At 39.6% G+C, this 23,222-nt stretch overlaps 1 protein-coding gene across 6 annotated transcripts in view; it reads left to right on the top strand.

Moving 5' to 3' along the window:
- PLCE1 (phospholipase C epsilon 1) overlaps positions 1-23,222 on the top strand; it is a 289,115-nt gene that overhangs the window by 123,394 nt on the left and 142,499 nt on the right. For all 6 annotated transcript variants that reach the window (XM_081267709.1, XM_081267706.1, XM_081267708.1 and 3 more), the window contains one exon: positions 1,563-1,851. In XM_081267709.1, the coding sequence (XP_081123835.1) occupies positions 1,563-1,851 (289 nt within the window). The remainder of the gene's footprint in view (positions 1-1,562; positions 1,852-23,222) is intronic.

A 23,222-nucleotide genomic window follows, 5' to 3' on the forward strand; every position in this document is an offset into this window, starting at 1 on the left:
CCAGAACACTTGAAAAAAACCCAAAACTTTCTTGCAACAACATCAAACCTCATAATATTTCGACCTTACCCTTTAAATTAGATTGTGAAATCCCGCAGCACCAAATCATGTGCCACTTTTTGCACCTACCCGCTGTCTTTTTTTTTTCTTTTTTTCTGATTATGTACCTATAGTTTCAGCTCCTCTGAAGGCTAAGAGGGGAGGATCACTTGAGCCCAAGAGTTTGACTCCAGCCTAGGTAACACAGCCAGACCCCATATCCCAAAAAATGGAAGAAGGTGCTAATTGGTGCTACTTGACACTTTTCATTCTCTTTCTCTCTCACTCTCACTTTCTTGCTCTCTCTCTCTCTCTCTTGAAATCTATTTTTATTTATTTTTCATTAGTTTAAATCATTGAGGGGTATAGCATCACATGGATACATGGATTCTGCATCCAGTGGCCTTAGCAGGAAGGTTGCTTTTGAACTTGCCCAAACCATGCCACTTTTCCCATGGATACAAGTTTACCTTTCACCAGATTCTTCTAGTTTTGTTTGGTTTACTGCCAGGAGTTACTGTGTAATTTTTTTTTTGCCTTCTACACAGTAGCATAACTCTTGCCTGAGTTGAATTCACTTTCATCTCTAGTATAAACACCTTCGACTTTAAGAAGAGCTTTGTACTCCCTTTGGTTCCAGAGACACTGATCATAGCCAGCAAAAGTGTCCTTGCACCAGTCTTCCACATGTTTGCCTTTTAGAAGTCCCGTTCCCAGCAGCCCTTCACAGGCTCCAAGATGACAGAAACAGAAATGCCTGCCCTGTGTCTCTCAACACAGTGCCTTGTAGAGAGTAGTTCATCATGTTGAGCTATTACATTAGAATGGACCAGGGCATGATGGGGAATCTGTCCCAATAGTATAGTCCTCTTGAGATCATTCTTGGAGAGTTCAAGTGATCAAGAGAGATAAAATCATGATAGTGACAGAGACAGGGCAGAAAGAGTAGGCAGGAGCTGTCAACTCTTTGGATGTGGGAGGTAAGGGAGGAGGAAGGGAAAAAAAAGATTCAAAGAGTGTCTTCAGCTGATAAAGGATGATTATGCCTGAGAGTGAAATAGAGAGGTTCTTTTTCCCCCTGACTCTCTTGTCCTCACTTCAATTTGAGCATGGAGCAAAGATTCCCCATGAATGTTTTGTGGAGGCAGATAGGCATGAGACAGTCATGCAGGATAGTCGGCAAGGACAAGAAGGTTTGCCCTGTCTCTTTGCAGAAGAGCTTTGCTCTCCTGTGGAGGGGGAGAAATTTGAGCTGAATGTATTTTTGGTTGGTACAACTTTAAGTGCTCTGTTTGATAACAGGGTTGTTTGAATGGCCTATTTCATAACTACACATAGCTTTTCCAAATAGACGGTGTCTGTAGAATGTTCAGGTTAATGCATGGGTCCAGTGCCCAAGAGTGTTTGCGCTTCCAGCGACTGGGCCTTCTTTCTTAATAAGTCATCCTGGCATTTTGTCAACAGGTTAATTTGCTTTTCTAAGAAACTAGATTAATACTTCCTGTGCTTTGTGCTATTCCCAGATCTACAATGCAGTAAGAAGAGGAGAAGAAACAGAAAATACAGTTGGATCTCTTCTCCATTTCTTACCAAAGCTTCCAGCCTCCGAGACAGTCCATGGAGGGATTAGCGTTGGTCTGTGCTTAAAGCAATGTGTCCAAGACACCGTGTGTGAGTACCGTGCCACCCTCCAAAGGACTTCCATAGCTCAGTACGTCACCGGTTCTCTCCTGGAGGCAACCACATCTTTAGGAGCAAGAAGTGGCCTTCTCAGTACTTTTGGAGGAGCCACTGGACGAATGATGCTGAAAGGTAATGTCTGAAATTTTACTTTTAACTTTGCACCTTTCCTTCAGAGAAGAATCTAAGATAACCTTTAGGTAACTCTTGATGGAAAATTGAATTCACATATCAGCAACTAAGTAAAAGTTAAACTGCTTTGAAAGAATACAAAAGAGTATTCCCTTATTAAAATCCCTTAAAGTATAAACCTTCTAGTAGTAAGCCTTAAGACTTTTACATTCCAGGCTGGGGAATGTAGCTCAGTTGATAGAGTGCTTGCCTGGCATGCACAAGGCTCTGGGTTCAGTCCCCAGCACCACACACACACACACACACACACACACACACACACACACACAGAGAGAGAGAGAGAGAGAGAGAGAGAGAGAGAGAGAGATTTTCAAATTCCTTTTTCTAAAGAAGTAAATGGTTAAAATGCTACCTTTAATTTAGGCAGTTGGTTTTTCCTAGTGGTAACACTTGACAGATATCAATTACTATGACAAGAGGAGAGTAAACAAATATGTTCTTGTGGTCACATTGAAAACCAGCGGTGGCTGGACACAGAGTAAAGTACAGAGCTCCTTCATACACAGAATCGATAGGTTCCTGTTGATCAGAAAAGCCAAAGGCCATCTTCCATGACTCCCACCTTAAAGGACAAGATAGGCAGGCAAAGTTCTGAAAGATGAGAGCTGATGGAAAATGTGGTCCCTCGGCATCTGAACCTTTCTGCTACTTCCCACGAGTGGCAGACAGGCAGGTCAGAAATGGCAGCACACCAAAGAACCCCAGAGACTTGCTCACTGCACAGCTGTCACAAGCCACTTGGAAGTCTTCCCTGGCAGGAAGTTACCAGCCAGACAGGGACCATGCAGAGCTGTGTTCCAATCCCTGGGGGCTGCCAAGTACTCCATCTGATATCTGACCGTTTCTCTCTCTCAAGCAGAGTAGCTGTTGCTCCTCCACAATGAACCTGAGACACCAGGCTAGCAGATCAGCGAGCTTCCTCCTTGATCCTCAGCCTCCCCCATGCCATCCCCACACACACTCTGGGTTGGTTTAAGAGGAACACCACTGCCTCTCTGTTGGGTGCCATGTTGATTTATTTTCTGGAATCACTTTAACTTCTGGGGATTGGTTTTAAAGGATGAATGAAAAAAACACACACAATGTGAGAACATTAATCCAAGAGACTAATAGGGAGAAACTTGATTTCCTAGAAAGGGTGATTTGCTGGGAAGGGAAAAAAACAATTTCCCCCCTCATAGACCTTATAGTCTCTAGGTAGTAAGCATGTTTTCCTATGCACAAGATCCAAGATTTCTCCACCCTGATGTGGTCCCCAGAGAATAGCCGTCATGCATTCTCTATGAGTACTGTTTCCAGGAAACTGAGCTGAGAAGAGCATATGGAATTGGCATTACTTTACTGCATGTGACTATATGCTAGGACCTCACCTACCCGTGCTTATTAGATACACACTCTTCCCAGCAGAGTGCACGTGCTGTGGGAGATCCTGTGGAAGTATTAAGTCGGTTGCTGGTCAGCGTATCTGTTGCCCTTATAGTAACTTGATCTTGATTTCGGTTTGCTCTTCCTGTTCAGTGTAGACCTCGTAGATTAACTTTCCCAGCACAGAGACTTTGGTAATGTGTGTGATCTTCCAGTTGGTGTTTTAAGACTGAGCTGGGCTTTTATCTTTTTCTTTCTTTCTTTTTTAATGTTCTGTTTTGCAGCTCTTTTTTGGTTTCTGATAACCCTCTGTAAGTAGCTCCTGTTGAATAACACAATTAACTGGTTGCCTTCTGCCCTGGTCTTATTTCTATAGTTTCTGGCCTGCTTTAAGCCATTTTCAACTTCAGTCCCTCCCCAAAGGGTTTTTAAAGTCTTTATGTGTCTTAATTAAACATGTTTCTTCAATATGCAGCAGGAAACAAAAACAGGATCAAAAAAAAACATATGGGTTTGTCACCACACAAAAAATGATAAGTATATGAGGAAAAGCATACATTAATTAACTTGATTGATTGAGCCATTCCACAATGTATACATATGTCAAAACATCAGTTATACGCAATAAACATACATAATTTTGTCAATTTCTAAAAATTAAAAATGTTTAAAGTATCAGGTCACAAGTATCAGATCATCAAGTCACAGAATATTCACAGAATCTGTAGGATCAGCATTTTGGCTCATGGATATTGAGCTCTCTGATAACCAGACAGCCATATATTCCACCAGGGCATCTGGAGGTAGTGGTGGCTGCCATGGTTTTTGGCTATTTTTAATCGTTCAGTGTGTCCTGTGTCATAAATTTGGTCAACAACTTTGAGTTTTGAGTTGCTAGTGAAAATCCATGGGGAAGCATTTAATACAGTTTCCAGTTTATAAACTGGGTTGTGTTTTAGAAATTCACTTCTCAGGAACTGGGTGGAACTTAGAACACATTCCTAGAGAAAACAGCAGAGTTAAACGCGATTCAGTTCTCAGACTCTAGTCCTTAATAAGGCCTCTTTTATCTAAAACAGAGTTGAAATATACACCCTTCAGAATAAAGAAAATAATATTAGAGAAACATTATTATTGAGACACAGAGATTCAGCCTCCAAGAAAAAAGCAGTACAAGAGAATTAAAAGACGTGTCTTGTTGAGGAATAATTTTAATTAGGGAGAGTGAAGAGTTAACTTAAAACTTTCATGGAGACTTTGAAAATAACTTTCAGCCATTTCTGAGATTTTAGATATTGGCATCTGTAGTTCTTTGTTGTGGCTAATTACCCTTCAAAACTCAGACCTCTATGAAAGAATCAGATAATTATCCCGATAATGTTTTCCTTGGAACGCTCATAAATGGCATGAAGAAGGACAGAAGGAGATAGCCCAAATTTTAAAAATAATTTTCCCAGAAATGATGTTTGAAGTCCATTTAGTGGAGTTAGGAAAGGTACGAAGAAAGGAGGGGGACAGAGACAAATGCTTATGATTCCCTTGCATGAGGTCCTTAGAGTAGTCAAAACCAGAGAGACGGAAGTAGGGTGGTGTTACCAGGCTGGGGTGAAGTGGGAATGGGAATTAGTGTGTAATGGGTATAGTTTTGTTTTGTAAGGTGGAAGAGTATTATCTGGATGGTGGCATGACAGTGTGAGTTGTGCACTTAGAAATGTTAAGACGCTAAATTTAATTTGTGTGCATTTTAGCACAATAAACGATAACTCAATTAAGAAAAAGGAAGGGCACCCCAAGTCTACCATAGGGTTAAAAGGATCTGAGAACTTGTCCCCTGAAGGTGATTAGAATCACCAGTGGGGATTGCAGTACCCTGCAGATGAAACAGGGGAAGAGGATGTACAGCCAGTCGATCATTGTCCCCAAGTCAGGAGCTGGTAATTGAAGGCTTGTTTGCCAGAGTGTTCTGCTACCAGATAGCTTTACCAGTCTATGGGATGGCACAGAAAGCTGACAATTAGGATACAAACATGCCTGGTTTCCTGTCTTCCTGACCACTGAGGACGATGTCCATTAAGTTGAAAGTTTCCCAGATTGAGAGAGGCATTTCCTAATAGGAAGCATTGATCAGCCAGGGTGTACCCTTGATTATTATGGATGCTGTACCAAAATAGAAAAGTGAAAGCTTATACCATTCTGTCACGGTTGTCCATTAGTTTGATACAGTTAAGCTCTTTCTACTTCCCTTCCCCTTTCTCCCCATTAACCTTGTTAGAATCTCAAGGCTAACACTGCACAGCAATGGCCGTCAAATGAATCATTGGCTTTGATAATCAAGAAAAAACAAGATAAAGTAAAAAGGGAGAGGAAAACGGGATCAACCATAGTGAGATAGCACCCTGAAATAGCAAAATCAGAAAAATAATAAGAGAATTTTTCAAATAATGCAGCTAAATATTCTCAAATGTGTATATGGTACCAACAGTAGTGTAAACTTAGTGCATTAAACATAATTTTTCCTTCTCATAATTGTTGCTGAGTCCAGTTTGTAAATTAAGGAATTATATATAACCAGGACGAAGCTTAGCTAGTTTTCCATTTAAATTATGAGGTAGAAAAGTAATCTCCACTATTCATTTTTAACAAGTTTGATTGCATGCATGTATGTGTAGAAAAGTTATTGGTCATACATAAGCTAAAAAATGGAACATTAATGTCAAAATAAAACATGTCTTAGAGATTTAATATTCTTATTTGAAAATAGGGAATATTTCATTTCTGGTAGAAAAGTCTGATAAATTTTCAACTTATTTGTCTTTCACTATAATAAGTATGTCCTATTTGTGTCTGTTTCTAAAACTAAGCACTTTGAATATAAAAACCAGAAATCATATTAGGAATACACATACTTACATTTGAAATGCATGACCATACCTCATAAATAATTTAGTTCATAACAGCTGCCTTAGTTGACTTCCTCATAATCAAAACAATTACCCTTTACATGCCTACCAGGCAGGGAAGGCATGTGCATAGTTCTAATTCCAAGAGTTAAGTTTATTTAAAGACTATCCTGACTTATTAGTTTTGTCACATTGAGTTTTTTTTTTTTGGGGGGGGAGTTAAAAGTATGCTTAAATGTGATATTGGGTGTGTTTGTGAACCAATTAATCATTGAAGAAATATTCACTAGCTGCCCTTTGTGGCCGAGTGCTTTGCCACCTATGGGAAGAACACTAACCATCACATCTGGAAATCTTCAACTTATAAAATAGTGTTCCTCATTCCAGAAAAAAATGTAATGTTAGGCTTCAAGTCTACTTAACCACTTAAGAGAATTCAGAAAGTGGCCCCAGTAGGTCCTGGATTCGGGAACTGTGGTGGGCACAGAACAAAGTCTGTCTGCCTTTGGGACCACTGGTGGTCAGGTATCATCGAAGAGTGTGATTCTGCACATAGGTATGACATCAGAGTATGACTTCATACCAGCTGTAACCCAGGAATGTGACTGTGACTCCATGGCCAGGTATGACCTAAACATGTCAAGTGCTAAGGTGTGAATGGATCTAACTGGATGAATTCAATACTTTCATTTGCCTTTATTTTGTTCCCAGAAACAAGTTCTTGAAAAGAAAACATTCTGTCCTATATCTCAGCAAAAATGTTGACACAGATTCGAGGGAGGGATGCAGGGAAATAAATCAGACGATTAAGGGCTGGTTACATCCTAATCAGTGAATTCAGAAAGATGATTGGTGAGGACAGCATGCCGGACAGACACTCAAGAGATTCAAATAAAAATGTCAAGTCCTGATTACATATTCCAGAAATCATTTACAAGATAGTTATTTGAACTGCTATGTCCAGATCTAATCTAACAATGATTAGACTCCAAGGTTTTCCTTCAAACTTGCTGAATATTGAAAGGGAAAAATACTCAGTGTTGCTAATTAAATGTTCCACAAAAAAAAAAAAAAAACTAGAGTAAGAAAGTATGTTTATCCTGAAAGAGGCGGATTTAATTAGAGAAGGAAAAGACCAGCTGGCTTGCCCTGGGGGAGTCAAAAAGGACATTTGAATTAGAGGGTGAAGAGAGAAGTTCAAGAACAGTATTTAAAGCTGAAAATATTACTAATAGCAAAACAAAACTAAAAAATATATATAAATTACAGTAATTGGAAGAATAGACTAAATTCCTCATCTTCCATCAAGGTGATCAAAAACATTCTTCTTAAAGAGAGCATATAAAATAATAGGGAAGTAAACATTTTTAGAGGAAGGAGATGACTGCCAAAGAATAGGTTCAGAAATATGCAAAAGTGGTTTCCTCCAAAAAATGCCGTTCTCCTACCATCTTCTACAGTTGCAATTTAATTTACATATGTGCATTTGAAGCCAGTGTGAGGTTCTGATGGATTTAAACTCCTCCTTTCCAATGCTCTTGTTGTCAGCAGAAATAATAAAAGCTATTCAAGCCTCATGCTCAAATGAAAATATGGCAGAAGAGGGGAAAGCCTGGTTTTGTTGAAACAAAGGGGATGAGGGTCTCAGAATGAATAAGACCAGTGTAATTTTAGGCTCTCTTTGTCCTGTTAAGAATGCTACCCTGAGTTACTTTATGGTTAAAAGAAATTGAACATGAACATCATTGTGTCTTAGAGTCTTGAATTCAACACTGGGTCATCTTGAACCGGTGACTTAAGTTCTCTGGGCTTCAGTTTCTGCATCTGTAAAATGAAAATTTAAAAATGAAACTCCTCTAGTTGTTCTGAAGGTTAAGTATAAAAATGTATATTGAGAACTTAGCAGAGGATTGAGAGATAGCTCAGTGGTAGAACAGCTGTGCAAAGTCCTGGGTTCAATCCCCAGCACTGCTAACCAAAAACAACAAAAGAAAAGAAAAAAATCTTTGCATAGTCTCTTATGTCATACTGAGGATGACGATGGTGGTAAATGATGATTGGTGGAACCCTTTATTATAGAAAATTGAAACGCCATTCCTTCCCTGTACTCAGAGGCTTTGCTGTTAGCTCAGTCATAAGTGCACACAAGAAGGAAAAGCACCCTCTAGGTTTTCCTGGCTGTGGACCCAGAGCACTAGCAACGTATGGGACACCTGAGAGGGTGGCTGGGAGCTGCTCCGGTGTGACTTCTTGAGTAAGCTTTTCATTGGTTCCCATGCATTAGGCCATTCATTCCGTTACTCATTTAAGCAATATTTGTTGGACATCTACTGTGTGCCAAGGATAAAACAGTAGACCAGATGCAGTCTTTCCTTTCAAGGAAAGGAGTACTAATGGAGATGGTAAGATGAACAGACAATTTTAGGATGTTATAAAGGTTATAGTTGAAATTAGCATAGTATGTGTGAGCCCAGAGGTTTCTAAAACCACATCAGAGCATGAAGAAGCGTGTGCAGGTATTTAGCGAGAGGAAACAAGCCCTGACCGAGAAGATCAAGCTTCTGTTTTTCTACTTGATTCTCTGACGATGTTCTCTCTATTCCCTCCAGAGTAGAAAAGATGCCAAGTATTCATTCCTGGTATTAAGAACTTTGTCTAAAGTCTGTGATCAGTACAAAATTTAGTGTGCAAGTTAAAATTTGTACCATTTTATAAAGATGAAGTACTCATTACGATAAAATTAAATGAGATGTTTTTCAGCGCATGAAACACATCCTTTTCAATGTTTCTAAATTGTTTATTGTTTTAAAGGGCTAAATCTCCTTTAAGTGAGCTATGAAAATTCTTGTCCATGGGAACATTTATAGAACATAATGGAATATGCTTATAATCTGTTTATAATAACATGTGGGTCAGTAGCAAATATTTAAGAGGAAAAAAAAGAGAAGATCTCAAGATAGTCTGAGTCATTATTCAAACTTCTGTTGGAATTGAGTCTTCAAAAAATAATAAAGAAACTAGTAGTGAAGTTAAAGGAGTAAAAGGGCATTTTAAAGGATGTCTTGTTTCCAATTAACTTAATTCTAACAGAAGATATTTTACCACCTTCATAAAAGTCTAAATATTTTGTCAAGTGGAAATACATATTTGGTATTTTTTAAGTCTTTTTTAACTTAACAGTTCATCACGACAATGAACTTTCTTCAAAAACGTTTTCCATAATATTTATTTTACAAGTGATTCCATAGAAGCCTGAACATGGTATGCTTCAATGCTTCTGAGGCTTTCCCTGTGAATTTAGTTACCAGAAACACCCTGGGTAGCAGTGTGGGTGTTTCTCCCTGTTTGTACCCAAAGTCACATTTTTTACATTCATAAGCAAACATCTAAAATCCATTTCCAGCAGGTATTAGTGTATATGATCTGGGAATACAGAGGGGAACCCAGAGTACAGAAAGTTTCAGAGACCCTGGAAACTAAAAAATTCTAGACTAGTGAACTAGCAAGTGCAGAACCAAAATCTTTCACTGGAGTTTATCAGCTAATAGGGACAAAGTCAGCATTTGATCCTAAGCCTATCTGACTCCCAAACCCATGTTCTTAACCTCTAGGAAGCATTCCAGATTTTCCCCCAGTAAGATCCTGTGTCTTACACCAGGGTGCATGTGTTTGTGTACGTACATAATATAATACAATATGGAAGCTCAAATTTGAATGCAGGTTCAACTGACTACAAAAGCAATTATTTTCCCACATACCCTCTATCTTCTTGCCCTATATATCTACAAGGACTTCAGAGATCTTGGGGAAGTGATGCACTTTCATTCTTTCATATGGGCACCAGTGAGGGTAGTTGGGGGTCTTCCACCTACAGCTGCAGAGTCATAGCACAGAGTCAATCAAACAAGAGAAGTAGCCACTCCTGTTAGCTAATGGACCAAGTGTATGTATTCCACTCTGCAAAAGCAGCCACACAGTGCCTGGTCCATACAAAGAGCTCTGAAAATAGTTGTTGAGAGAATGAATGAATATGTGAACATGTGCACACAGCTCCAGGCTCACATGCAGTTCCTTGTACTAAAACCAAGAATATTTGAAACATCTGCATTGTCCTGTGAGCATTGCCCCATCAAAAAGTTAATTTATCAACAATAACCATTTTTTTTGAAAGCATGATTTGCAAAAGTCTCTTGGACTGGTCTCAGTCCTGCCCCATGTGTGACTGAAGATAGGTGGCAGAGGTGGACCCTCTGAGAGTCACATGAGAAACACGTCTCTGATCTTCATTGGCCCCTGCCCTAATATGTGTTATTAATTGACCACAATAAGGCAGATAGCCATGGAGGATAGCTCTCTTACCTGTTTCTATGGACTTCCTAAGTGTCCGCACATCTCTGGGCCAGTTGGCAAGTGTTCCTGAGGGTCTCATCTCTGTAAATTGTTGAGAAAAGGAAAATAAGGCAGAAGGTGACCCCAGTCTTTACATCAGCCCTGCTTTGGAGGTCTGGGGTCTCTTCCTTGAGCAAAAAGGTAGGGGTCCACTCTGCAGCACGCAAAGCAGGCAAAGAGCTTTGGGGAAAATCCTCTTCTTGGAGTTATCCCACTCCAACCTGTTAGAGACCACTGATGGGAATATGGGAATTCACTTATTTCATAAATACTTACGAATACCTACAATGCCAGGGAGTAAGAGTAGAAGAGACATTGTCCCTACCCATGAAGAGCTTAAATACCAGTAGGGAAGCAAGCAATCACAAAAATAAATGGCAAACTGAACTGCGATACATGCTATAAGGGAGATGGACATGTCTGTGTGAGATTTGACCAGGCAGAAAAGTCTGCCCTGAAGCAGTGATGTTTAAGCTGGGGGATAATTGTCCAATCTATGATTACTAAGAGGAAAGAGGAGCTGGAATAGTGTCAGGGCAGCAGTGACTGTATATGCAAAGGCGCAGTGGCTGCAGAGAGTATGCAAAGTTGAGGTTTTGATGGAGAATAGGGAGCTGGAAGGTTGGTTATACCAAGGAAGTCCAGAGAAGTCAGAACAACAAACACCAATGTGTACTGGATGCTCACTGTGTGCCAGGCACTGTGACAAATGTTTTAAAATTATCTAATTTAGGCCTCACATTTTTACATATGAATAAACTGAGTTGCAGAGCGGGAAAACAAACTTCTGGACGGTGCGGGCTCTTATTAAGGGCTCCAGAAGCAATAGGAAGCCCTCAGAGGGTGTTAATCAGGAAGATATATGTTTCAAAAGGATGGTTCAGATCTAAATAAAGCAGAGGTGTCCTCCTGCTCAGTCCCTTCCAATTCTCTTTGTACCCCAAATAAAAATATTTGAAATGTCAATGATATGGAATCTGAAAATAAATGATTATTCCAAATGAAGACCTGAGATAGTATTAGTTGAAAACCATGTAAACCACATAATTGTTTTGAGAAAGTGGGGAAAGGAGGGTAACTGATAATAGCTCTCTCTGCTTTCTGGGAACTATATTCCAAAAGATTGGTTGTAGAAGAGAAGTTTATGGAGTGGACTAGAAAGGGGATTGAAGATGAGCCTGTGGGGACTACCAATAGTCCCCTACCCCATGCCAATCTCAGTTAGTACTCTGCTTTTACTTGTGTCAGGGGAGCAAAATTTGTTCCTAATGGGCCAAATCCAGGCCATGTGTGTTTGTCTTTGACAGCTGCAGTATTTTAAAAATTGGGAAGCTTTGCATTAAGGTGTAGACTTCTGGCTTCTCTGGAAGCCCTGGGCCATCATCCTCCCTTGGCCCCGTGGCCTGGCACTGACGCACACTCACCCCTCAGATGAGACACACTAGCCCCATACGTGAGACACCTGGCTCCACCTCATTCTCTTACCTGCTTGGCCCTGTAGACATCTACATTTGTGAGCCCTGGATTGCATTCTGAGATTCTCATTAACTCTGCCAGAGCACTTCAGCTCAGAGATTCAGGAGTTGGCCAGCAAGTTGGGGCAAAAGGGAGTCGGGCTATAAACACACTGGGGTCATCTTGGCACAAGATTGTAGCTGGGGTCTGTCTCCCTGGAGATATAGGAGATATTAGAGCCCCTGCAGACTCCTAAGCAGGTCGGATTTAGGAAAGTCAGACTAGCAGTGGCATGTGAGGGCAAGAGCCTGGAGGTACCCTCAGTGGGGAGGAGAGTGGCAATTACAAACCTGAGTGATTATTCCTGGATTAGGAACGGGTGCACTCAAAAGAAAGGGCCAGAAGCCAGTGTGAGCTCTCTTAGTTTTTGTTGGCATAATGCAGTGGTTGGAGAAAAAGGTCTAGTCTTGAAAATTCAGCCTCACCGGGAGAAAAATGAAATGCAGTAAAAACTACAGTTGGTTAAGAATGGAGGCATTTTTACTACGACACAGCACAATTGTAAAAAATCTCCATGCTCATGCCAAGGGGTAGATGTTGCTAAACCTCTCCCCTGAGTCGGCATCTGAGCGCCCTTGGCACAGAAGTCTCAACCAGACCTCCTCCTTGGGGCTTACATGAAGCATAGATCTTGCCCAAATGTGGAAAACCTTTAGGGACATTAAAACCATTAGGGATCCGTAGCCCTGACTTGAACCAAGCAGAACAAACAAACCCCTGCCCAAATTGGAACTCACTGGACGTCTTTCAGAGATCTCCAAGGGGAAAGGTTACAGCCCTCAAGGGTCTTTGAGTCTTGTTTTGGCTGCCCAGGTCCAGTCTGAGGGGACTTCACATGTGCTTCACTTTGTGTTTCTTTTGCAGTATCTTAACACCTCAGTTGCAAGTCTGAAGATGGCTTGAGCCATAACATATGTGATATCTTTTTTTTTTCCCCTGCAAATGGGATGTTAAAGCCCAAATCAGACCTATGGAAGTGTGTTACAAATTCAGGAACTGGGATGGAAAAGTTCCAGAGAGTGTTCACATTTTCCGCGGACAGGGTCTTGGTGAGTTCCCAACCTCAATTTCTATTTTTAATGTCCTTTGTTACTCCTTTCAGCTTAATAGTTTAGGTTTCTATACACATGCCATAGTATAACTTTGTTATACTGTGAGCTCACAGAATCATGAGTTGAACTATTCTGGAGCTGGATTGGAGTCTTTCTTACCCTGCCTCTGGTCCACCTGCAGGAAGTCAGTGCAATGTAGCACAAATGGAAAACACGTGCAGCATGCCCACCATGGCCCTATCCTAGGTAGGGATGAAAAAAGTGGGAGGAAAGCACTGCTTTTAACTCTAGGAGCTGATGACTTAGTTGACAGAGAGACAAGGTCAACAAGTAGTTGTATTGTAGTGTGATACACATGAGAAGAAGTTTACTGATTAAGAATGTGGGGTTTGGAGATAAAGCCAAATCCCAGACCCAAGCACATACACATTGCAAGATCTGAGGCAAGTTACTTGACTCCTTTCCTCCTGAGTTTCAACATCTTACCTGTAAAATGAGACAATTTAGATACTTGTTACAGAGAATTATAATGAGATACATATATGTGAATTACTGAAGTGATTAGAACATTATTTTTTTTAAAAAACATGGAGATAGAGCAAAGAAGATACTCAGAAACATCAAGAACTGAAGCTCTGTTGCAAGAGGGTCTCAGGAAAAGGGCGATCAGGGTCAGATTTGGCAGGGAACTGTGAAGAACAGAGTTGAGAGGGGCACTCTGGTACAGGGACCATCTCGAGCTGTGTTGGTCTCCAGGGCGTGGCAAATCTCAGGAGGACAGGGATCAAGGACAGCAGCTCTCTCTGACTCTTGCCTTCAGGGATCATTTCTTCTGTCCACATTTACCCCTGACCATGATTCCAAGGTGTATTAGCCATATTCAGCAACTCACCTGCCCTAGAAGTTCCCTCTGGCCTTCCCAGCCAGCTCTGCTGGATAATCCAAAGAAATCCCTCCTCTTCTCCACCTTGGCCATGAGAGAGCTGAGGGTTTTTTTAATGCAAAATTTTCCTTTCAAAAGAAAAGATATAAAGGATGAAAGGAAGGAAGGGTAGGAGTAAGGAATAGAAGAAGGGAAGGGTGAGGAAGGGGAAGGCAAGGATTCACAGATGCACTGAAACAGAGAGGTTCAGCAAAGCAGAGACTTACTACCTTGTCTATCAAAAGCAGGTTACAGATCAAACTCGCCGGTGGATCTCATTTATATTACTTCCATTTCTCATTCTCTTCCTTGCTTCTATCCCAAATGTCTAGAGTTGGAAAAGATTAAGCCTTCTGTCTGCAAAAGTCTTCTGACATGACTGCCATGTCCTTTCCAGAATTCTCTGACCTCCCCAAAGAGGGCTCCAGGTTTTTGATCCCTTATGCTCATTTGTTCTGCTTTACTTTGAGATTTCTAAACCTCAGCACAGAAACTGGCTTCAAAAGCCCACCCGGTCTACTTGAGTCAGTCTTTGAAACCCTGGGGCACTGATTTGAGCCAATCAAATTCACAGGAAATTGACTTCTAACCCCAAATACCACTTCCTAATTTCTGAGAGCTACTTGCATGCAGCTCACTCATATGCATCTCAGTCACTACATAACTGCAGCTCACTCACGTGCATCTCAGTCACTACAAGTATCAGCAATGACGATTATACTACCATTTATTGAATCAGACACTAGATGAATATATTGTCATAAGTACTTTACCAATACTAATCCTCTTGAGACTGGAAGTGTGGTTCTAAACCCAGCAAAAATCGAGTCAAATCTGCCCTTTTTATTTTTAGATAAAAATCTCCAGATAAAGATTTAGATTTGCTGGCTTTGCCACTTACTCATACAACCTCAGTCATCTCTCCTTAATCCCATCTGTCCTTAATCCCTTTGTTTCATTTAGTTTCATGACCAACTTTAAAAGCCCCAAATGCCTTCCACTGATAATGTTTGGGGGATGTCTTTGGTACCTGGGGTCTATAGTGAACAACTATAAAAACTACATAGAGTAGCCAGAGGGAGTGCTGATTGATGATTGCTCCTTTGGAGGGAACAGGGGCTAACCAAATGGGACTTCAGGTGAAGAGATTACAGAGTAATTAGATATGGTTCACCAGCTGTAAGAAAACAATCTCCTTGCATTTTTATATTTCCATCTGTAAGTGTAGACAAAAAGGAAATCACTCTGAAAGAAATAATAGACCAATGAGTAATTTGGGCTTCAAAACAGTAAAGGATCCACATGTCTTATATACATATATATCAATGACCCACCCTTTTCCAACTCTCATGTGCTCATAAACAAGTAAATGTGAATACATGCCCGTGACAGCCTGCCTGGAGTTTATATGGAAGTATATGGACCTTGCATTAGTGGCCCAGCCCCTGTGCAAAGTGTTTTATGGACATTCTATGTAATTCTCAACACAGTCTAGTAATATGGAATTATGATCCCCATTTCAAAGATGAGAAAACAGAGACTGTCGTGTTTTAAGCTGGTGCCTTTAGAGAGACTGAGAAGAAGAAAGATAGTTGATGGCTTTAAGCTCCTATGTTATCTGAGCTGTTCTCTTCTGACCCAAACTGGCCTGCTTTAATCCTCAAAACCAAGGCCCTGTGATTAGGCTTGGTAGAGCTTCTGTTTTACCAGGCTATTAGAGATCTACATGGTGATCCCAACCACCCCCTCAAACCTTAGGGGTGTGCCAAAGATACATATATGATCTTTTACTTGTGATGGTGCTGAGGATCAAACCCAGTGCCTCCCACATGCTAGGCAAGTACTCCACCATATGAGTCAGAAGCTCATGTGTGAGACAATGCAAGAGCATTCAGAGGTGAAGTGATTGGTTTATGAGAGCCTTGACCCAATCAATGAATTAATTCCCTGACAGGATTAACTGAGTGGTAACCAAAGGCTAGTAGGTTATGGCTGGAGGAGGTAGGTCCCTGAGGGTGTGCCTTTGGGCTATATATTTTATATCTGGTGAATGGAGTTTCTCTCTGCTTTCTGATCATCATATGAGCTACTTCCCTTCACCATACTGTCCCGCCATGGTGTTCAGCCTCCCCTTGAGCCCCAAGGAATGGAACCAGCCTTCTATGGATCATGAGTCCCCAAATAAACTTTCTTCCTTTAGAAGTATTCTTGTCAGATCTTTTAGTCACAGCAGTGAAAAGGCTGACTAAAACAGAGGGGGGTAGGAATATCAGTTTGCACTCTCATCCTGGTGATGTCTTGTTCTGCTACCTAGGTGTTCCCAAGAAGTTGACCTGCTCGGCTCTGAGGAATTAGTTACACAGTTAAGCAACCAGAGAGTGGCTGAGCAGGGATTTGAACTTGAGTCCATCCCACTTCAGAGCCCATGCTCCTGAGCACTCTATTATGGAGCCCTCGGCTCAGGCTTGCATCCCTGGTTTACACAGCAAGTGCTGGTAGCAGTGCAGCAAGAGAGTCACAACACCAGGTGCAGGCAGCCTGGGCTATCCGTGTCTAGCTAGAGGCCAACATCTTTCTTGTCTGTACTGCTCAGGGCTCAGCCAACAGCTGTCTTTCCATAATCTACACTGTTTTATACCAAAGTAGAGAGAATCTGACCTGAGGAAGGAAATGTGAGGACCTTCCCAGACTTGTGTAAACCATGTTCGTTTTCTTTACACATTTCACTGGGCTGGCCTCCATCCTTCTCCGCTTCCCACTGACATCATGGATGTCATCTCATAGGGCCAAATGGCCTTTCTGATCCCCTGGACCGTGGCCAGGAGGTTGCATAAGGATTCCTCACAGCACAGAACAACCACATTGCAAACATGATTTGTAAGGGAGCTAAGGGAAAGCAATGGCAATGGAAAGGAAGGGACCAATCCTCTGCACAGTGGTGGATGAATGGATGCAAACTCAACCCAAGACGTGGAGGAATAAGTGATGAACGCCTCCAAGATTGTGGACCTGAAGAAACAAAGGCAGTTTTAATTTTTTTTTTTTAGTGTGAAAAATTAGATCCAGTTTGAATATCTTTTGTTTTAAATTTTCTTTTGAGTTGTAGATGGACACAATACCTTTATTTATTTATTTATTTATTTTTATGTGGTGCTGAGGATCAAACCCAGTGCCTCCCACATGCTAGGCAAGTCTCCACCACTGAGCTACAACCCTAGTCCCCAGTTTGACTATCTTGACTTTAAGAGACTGGGACATTCAAGTAAACTCTCCTAACACAGGGTCTGAATTGGGTCAGAGAGGTCAAAACCAGAGTTATACATTTGCAAGCCATCTGCTAAGCTGTGATGGTTACAACTTGAGATGGGCCTTTTTAGGTTAAGAAAGAGATGTAGGGCTGGGACTGTAGCTCAGTGGTAGAGCACTTGCTTCAAATGTGTGAGGCACTGGGTTTGATCCTCAGCATCATATAAAAATGAATAAAGATGGTGTGTCTGTCTACGAAGAAAGAAAAAGAAAGATGTAGGGGAAGGGAGGAAGAGAAGGAAAGGGGAGAGACTAGGGAATGAAATTGACCAAATTATGTACATGTATGAATAGGTTACAATGAATCCCACTACTATGTATAATTATAATATACCAATTTTAATAAAGGATAAGAAAGAGATGAACAAACGACTGAGAAGACCGAGTTCAGGCCAAGAGGCTGCAAGGAGATCTAGAAATCAGCACCATGTTGGGAGAGTTAAGAAGAAAACCACAGTAGTGTAGTCCTGAGTCCTGAGCCAGGACTTCAGGAAGGTCCACGGTATTGAGCTTAAAGTTTTAGATTATCAAGCTCCCTCCATATAACAACTTTATGGTGATTTTAATGTTCGCAGTTACGGATATACTAAATGAATCATTAGCCACTCTGGGATAGCTAATTTTTTTTTCTGTTAAAAGGTGGAATTGGGGCTGGGGATGTGGCTCAAGCGGTAGCGCGCTCGCCTGGCATGCGTGCGGCCCGGGTTCGATCCTCAGCACCACATACCAACAAAGATGTTGTGTCTGCCGAGAACTAGAAATAAATATTGAAAATTCTCTCTCTCTCTCTCTCTCTCTCTCTCTCGACCCTCTCTCACTCTCTTTAAAAAAAAAAAAAGGTGGAATTGACCTTGTCAATAAATATCTTCTACTTAAATGATCAAACATAGTCAAAAAATCATTAACTGCATAATAAAATATACAACAGTTCCTGCTAGCCTTGTCCATTACTAATTACTTACATGATATGGGTTAAATTCACATAGTAAGTATTCAATGAGTACTTGACATAGCATTTGGTCAACAAATGGCATACTGCGAATCTTACAATCTTTCAGGATTGTTGGTCCCATTTCAATTCAAAAGGTGAAATGAACAATTCTGAGTTTACACGTAAATGAAATTCTGGTACCCAAATCACAAAATATGGTTTAAAGTCAAATTGCTTTGGAATCATATGGGTCTGTTCCCAAATTCTGACCCCACCTCTTAACTACCTGTGAACGCTGGGTCAAGTGACTTTTGTTTCCTTAGCTATAAAATAGAATAATAACTGGGGCTGGGGTTGTGGCTCAGTGTTAGAGCACTCGCCTGGCATGCATGAGGCACTGGGTTTGATCCTCAGCACCACATAGATGTAAAATAAAGATATTGTGTCCACCTAAAACTTTAAAATAAATATTTTTTAGAAAATAGAATAATCGCTATGTTGGCCATAGAGTTGTTTGTAGGACTAAAAAGATACTTAAATAAAATTGTTGCTAGGATGTGATTAACTGAGGGGCAGGTTTCATAAATGTTAGCAAGTAATATTATCAGTACCATTATTGTTGCCTTTTATGGGAAAAGAAAGTTTCCAGGTCCATATATGTTTTTCTCATTAAGTAATTTTGACTTACCCAAAGTCATTTTTGCAATAATATATTCTAAACCAGAAATATTATGGACTGATTTTCTTTTAATTTATAGAGCTTTTTAATTGATACTCATCTTGTCAAGAGTTGAAAATGTGATTATGATAGCAAACAATAAAAAGTTCATGTGTGTATCTACATTTAATTTAATATTTAAATTTTATATATGTACATATATATTCTTTCTTTAAAACAAACAAATTTTTAAAATTATGATTGTTTGTGATTTGAAATCATGGTTACAGTTACATCTCAGTTTGCCACCTGTTCTTGTCCAACATAGAGGTTCAAGTTAGAGCCAGGATAGCAAATAGACAATAAATGTCTGTTGGTCTTGTACAAAGCTCTTTTCAGTTCAATTTTAATTAAACATTTAGTATTCATATAAAAATAAATGTTCATACATATACATAATTACACCAAAAACAATCACTGTAACACTCCTCTTTATAGAATAATGGGCAAAAACCACATAGTCATTTCAATGGACAGAAAAAGTATTTGACAAAATCCATCACCCCTTCATGAAAAAAAATCAACAAAATAAAAATAGAAAGGAACTTCACAAACTGATAAAGTGCATCTACACAAAACCCACGGATAATATTGTGCATAATGATGGAAAACTTCTACCTAATATCAAGTACCAGACAAAGATGTCTACTCCTGGCACTCCCCTCAATGTTATACTGAAGGTTTTTATCTAGGGCAATTATATAAGAAAAAGAAATAAATCCATTCAGATTGGAAAAGTGAAGTAAAACTATATTATTGGATAGAATGATGCCATAAATAGACACTAAAACACTACAAAGCTCATCAAGTTGGTAAGATACAAAATCAGTTGTACTTCAATACATCAGCTATGGATAATCCAAAAATGAAAGTAAGGAAATTCCACTTATAAGAGCATGAAAAAGAACAAAATATTTAGGAACAAATAACAAAGGCTTTTTTTTATGATTTGAAGTTACATCTAAGTAAGACTTGTATAGTGACTCCTACAAAAAAATCTTCATAAGAAATTTTAAAGGACCTAAATGAATGGAAAAACACCCTGTGTTCATGGATTGGAAGACTCAGTACCCTTGAGGTGGTAATACTCCTCCAAAGAGATGTTCAATTTCAACACAGTATCTAAATTTCAGGGGGTTTTGGTGGGGGTTTTGTTGTTGTTGTTGTTGTTGTTGTTGTGGGTTTTTTTGTTGTGGTGGTTTTACTTTTGCAGAAATTAATGAGATGGCCCTAAAATTTATATGGAATGTCAAGGGACTCAGAATAGTCAGAAAAAAAATCTTAAAGCAGATTTCTGACTTCAAAACTTACTACAGATTTACAGTAATCAAAACATTGTGGTGCTGGCACAAAGACTGACATAGAGACCAATGGAATAGAATAGAAAGCCCAGAAATAAATCCTCATATATATGAGTTTAGTAATTTTCAACAAGGATGCCAAGACCCTTCAACAGGGAGGGAACAATCTTTTTGATAAATGATGCTGATATATCTAGGTATTCATGTGCAACAGAATGAAGTTGGACCCTTACCATACACATTCAAAAATTAATTCAAAATGGTTCATAAAACAAATTGGATATAAAACTCTTAGAAGAAAAAAACAAGGAAAAGTTTCATAACATTGGATTTGGTGATAACTTATTGGGTATGATACAAAAATTCATAAGCAAGAAAACAAAGAATAGACAGATTCAATTTCATTGAAACTAAAAACTGTTTTGTACCAAAAGACATTATCAGTAGAGTAAAAGACAACAACAGGAGGGTGAAAATATCTGTGAATTACATATAGTAAGAAATTAACACTTAGAATGTATACAGAACTAAAACCCAACTGTAAAAACACCAACTAGATTAAAAAATGGGCAAAAGACTTGAATATATTCTCTAAAGAATGTAGACAAATGACTAATAAACACATGAAAAGATATTCAATATTATTAGTCATTAGTAAAATGTTAAATCAAAAATATAATAAGTTATCACTTTAAACCTACCAGAATGGATAATCAAAAAGAGAAGGAAGAAAGGGAGGGAGAGGAGGGACGGGACGGGAAAGAAGAAAATGTTGACAAGGATGTGAGAAACTGGATCCTGTATGTACATCCCTGGTGGAAGTTTAAATCAGTGCAGTCATTATGGAAACAAATTGAGCATCCTCAAAACACTAAATACAGAGTTACCATATGATTCAGCAATCCACTACCAGGTATAAGCCCAATAGAAATTAAATGTTCATAATGGCATTATTCATAATAGCCAAAAATGTAAACAATTGAAATGTCCATCATCTGATGAATAAACTAAACATATACACAGAGTGAAATTGGAATTATTCAGTTATAAAAAGAAATGAAGTACTGCAGCATGTTACCACTTTGATAAACCTTGAAAATATGCTAAGTGAAAGAAGCCAGACACAAAAGCCCACATGTTCTATGATTCCATTATATGTAATGTCCAATCTAAACAAAGCCATAGGAACAGAAAGTATATTAGTAGTTGTCAGAGGCTGATGTGAGACAGAATTGGGAGAGTTAAGTGAAAGCTAACATGTACAAGTTTATGCATTTTTGGGATGATGACTATATTCTAAAATTGACTAAGGTGGTGATGGTTACACAACTCTTGGATATATAAAAACTAATGAATTGTACTCTGGTCTCTTGGGAGTTAAATTTTTTTTATTATTATTATTATGGTGGGCACCACACCAGAGGGTGCAAATTGCAGGTTAAAAAAAAACAAAGCAAAAGTTTCCATTGCCTGAAATGGTTTGATACATGCATAACTCCTAAGTCTCACCATCAAGATTTCTAAGATGAAAGACCCAGAATTCCTTCTTCATCTTTCAGTTGATGAATTAGCTTTGATGATCAACAGCTAACTATGGAGAGCTGAATAGGTAACAAACATTTGCATACACTTCCTCATTTTGATGCCCCCATCATCTCTCTGACAGAGCTGTTTAGAACATGCTCAAGGTCATACAGCAAGTCAGTGACCTCACTGGGCTGCGACCCCAAGTCTGGACGACTCCCAGGACCTCACTCACAGCCTCTGGAGTTCACACCCTTTCAGTGTTTCCTTCTCAGAGAGCTTCCCCCAGGAGTTTGCAGCATCTGAGATTCTAGCCACGCTAAGGAAGAGTGATCATGGAGTGGACAGGGAATGCCCCAGGTTGGGAGTCAGGGACCTTGAGTTGTCTAAGGTGGCCTCTCAGAGGCATGGTTTTCCAAACTGTGAAGTGTTGAAAATTCATCCCATCCAGCTTGAGCATTGAGTCCCAACCCTGCCTCATTCACACACCACTGAGAGATATCAGGTTGTCAGCCCTACATGGAGACCAAAGGAAAGAAGCCCTTCAAGTCGTGTAGCAGGGTGATTTAGGGGTGCTGGGCCTTGGTGTCAGACTGATGTGGCGCTGGTTCCATCATTGATCTCAGTGTGATGGTGAGCATGTCTTAACTCTCAGTCTAGACATATTGGCTTTTTTCTTTTTTAAGTACTGACTGAGAAATAATACGCTATATTGATTTGTCTTTTTCATGGAAGATTGAGAACAAGCCAGACACATTCATTGCAAGATTGATCTGTTACTTGGAAAACCAATAATGGGTAAGGAGGAAAAAAATCACCAATTGACTAACTTTTTCCAAACCCATTACTTCCCTGTTGGAAGCAATTTTCAGCTCTGCCTGAGATAGTGTTTTTAAACCAACTCTGAATCTGTTATAAAATGAAATCGATGTCCTTCTCTCTTGTTTTATGTAATTGGAAGGACACCATTAAATGTGCTTTTGAGAATCCAATGCTTTAAAAAAGTGTCTATAAAGTTCATCCCAAATTAACCTATTTTCAAAAGAAAACAGAGTAGATAAAAGTTTCCTACTTTCTTCCTTAATTGTAACTTGAAGTACTTTTGAAAACAATATTGCCATTTATGAATATATGACCAGTGTAACGCCACATTATGTTCACCCACAAGAATGGGATCCTAATTAGAATAAGTTATATGCCATGTATGTATAGTATATCAAAATAATTCTACTCTCATATATATCTAAGAAGAATAAATTAAAAATTTTTAAAGGAAAATAATATTGCAGTTTATTAGGAAAAAAACTGGAACAGCTGGACTAGTTTTTGAACATGGGAAGATTGAAGTTTTGTTCTCTGGGTAAATTTTTCACATGTCACTTTTTTTC

The sequence above is a fragment of the Spermophilus citellus genome (genome assembly GCF_964194105.1).
Source record: "Spermophilus citellus genome assembly, chromosome: 15".
Taxonomy (NCBI): Eukaryota; Metazoa; Chordata; class Mammalia; order Rodentia; family Sciuridae; genus Spermophilus; species Spermophilus citellus.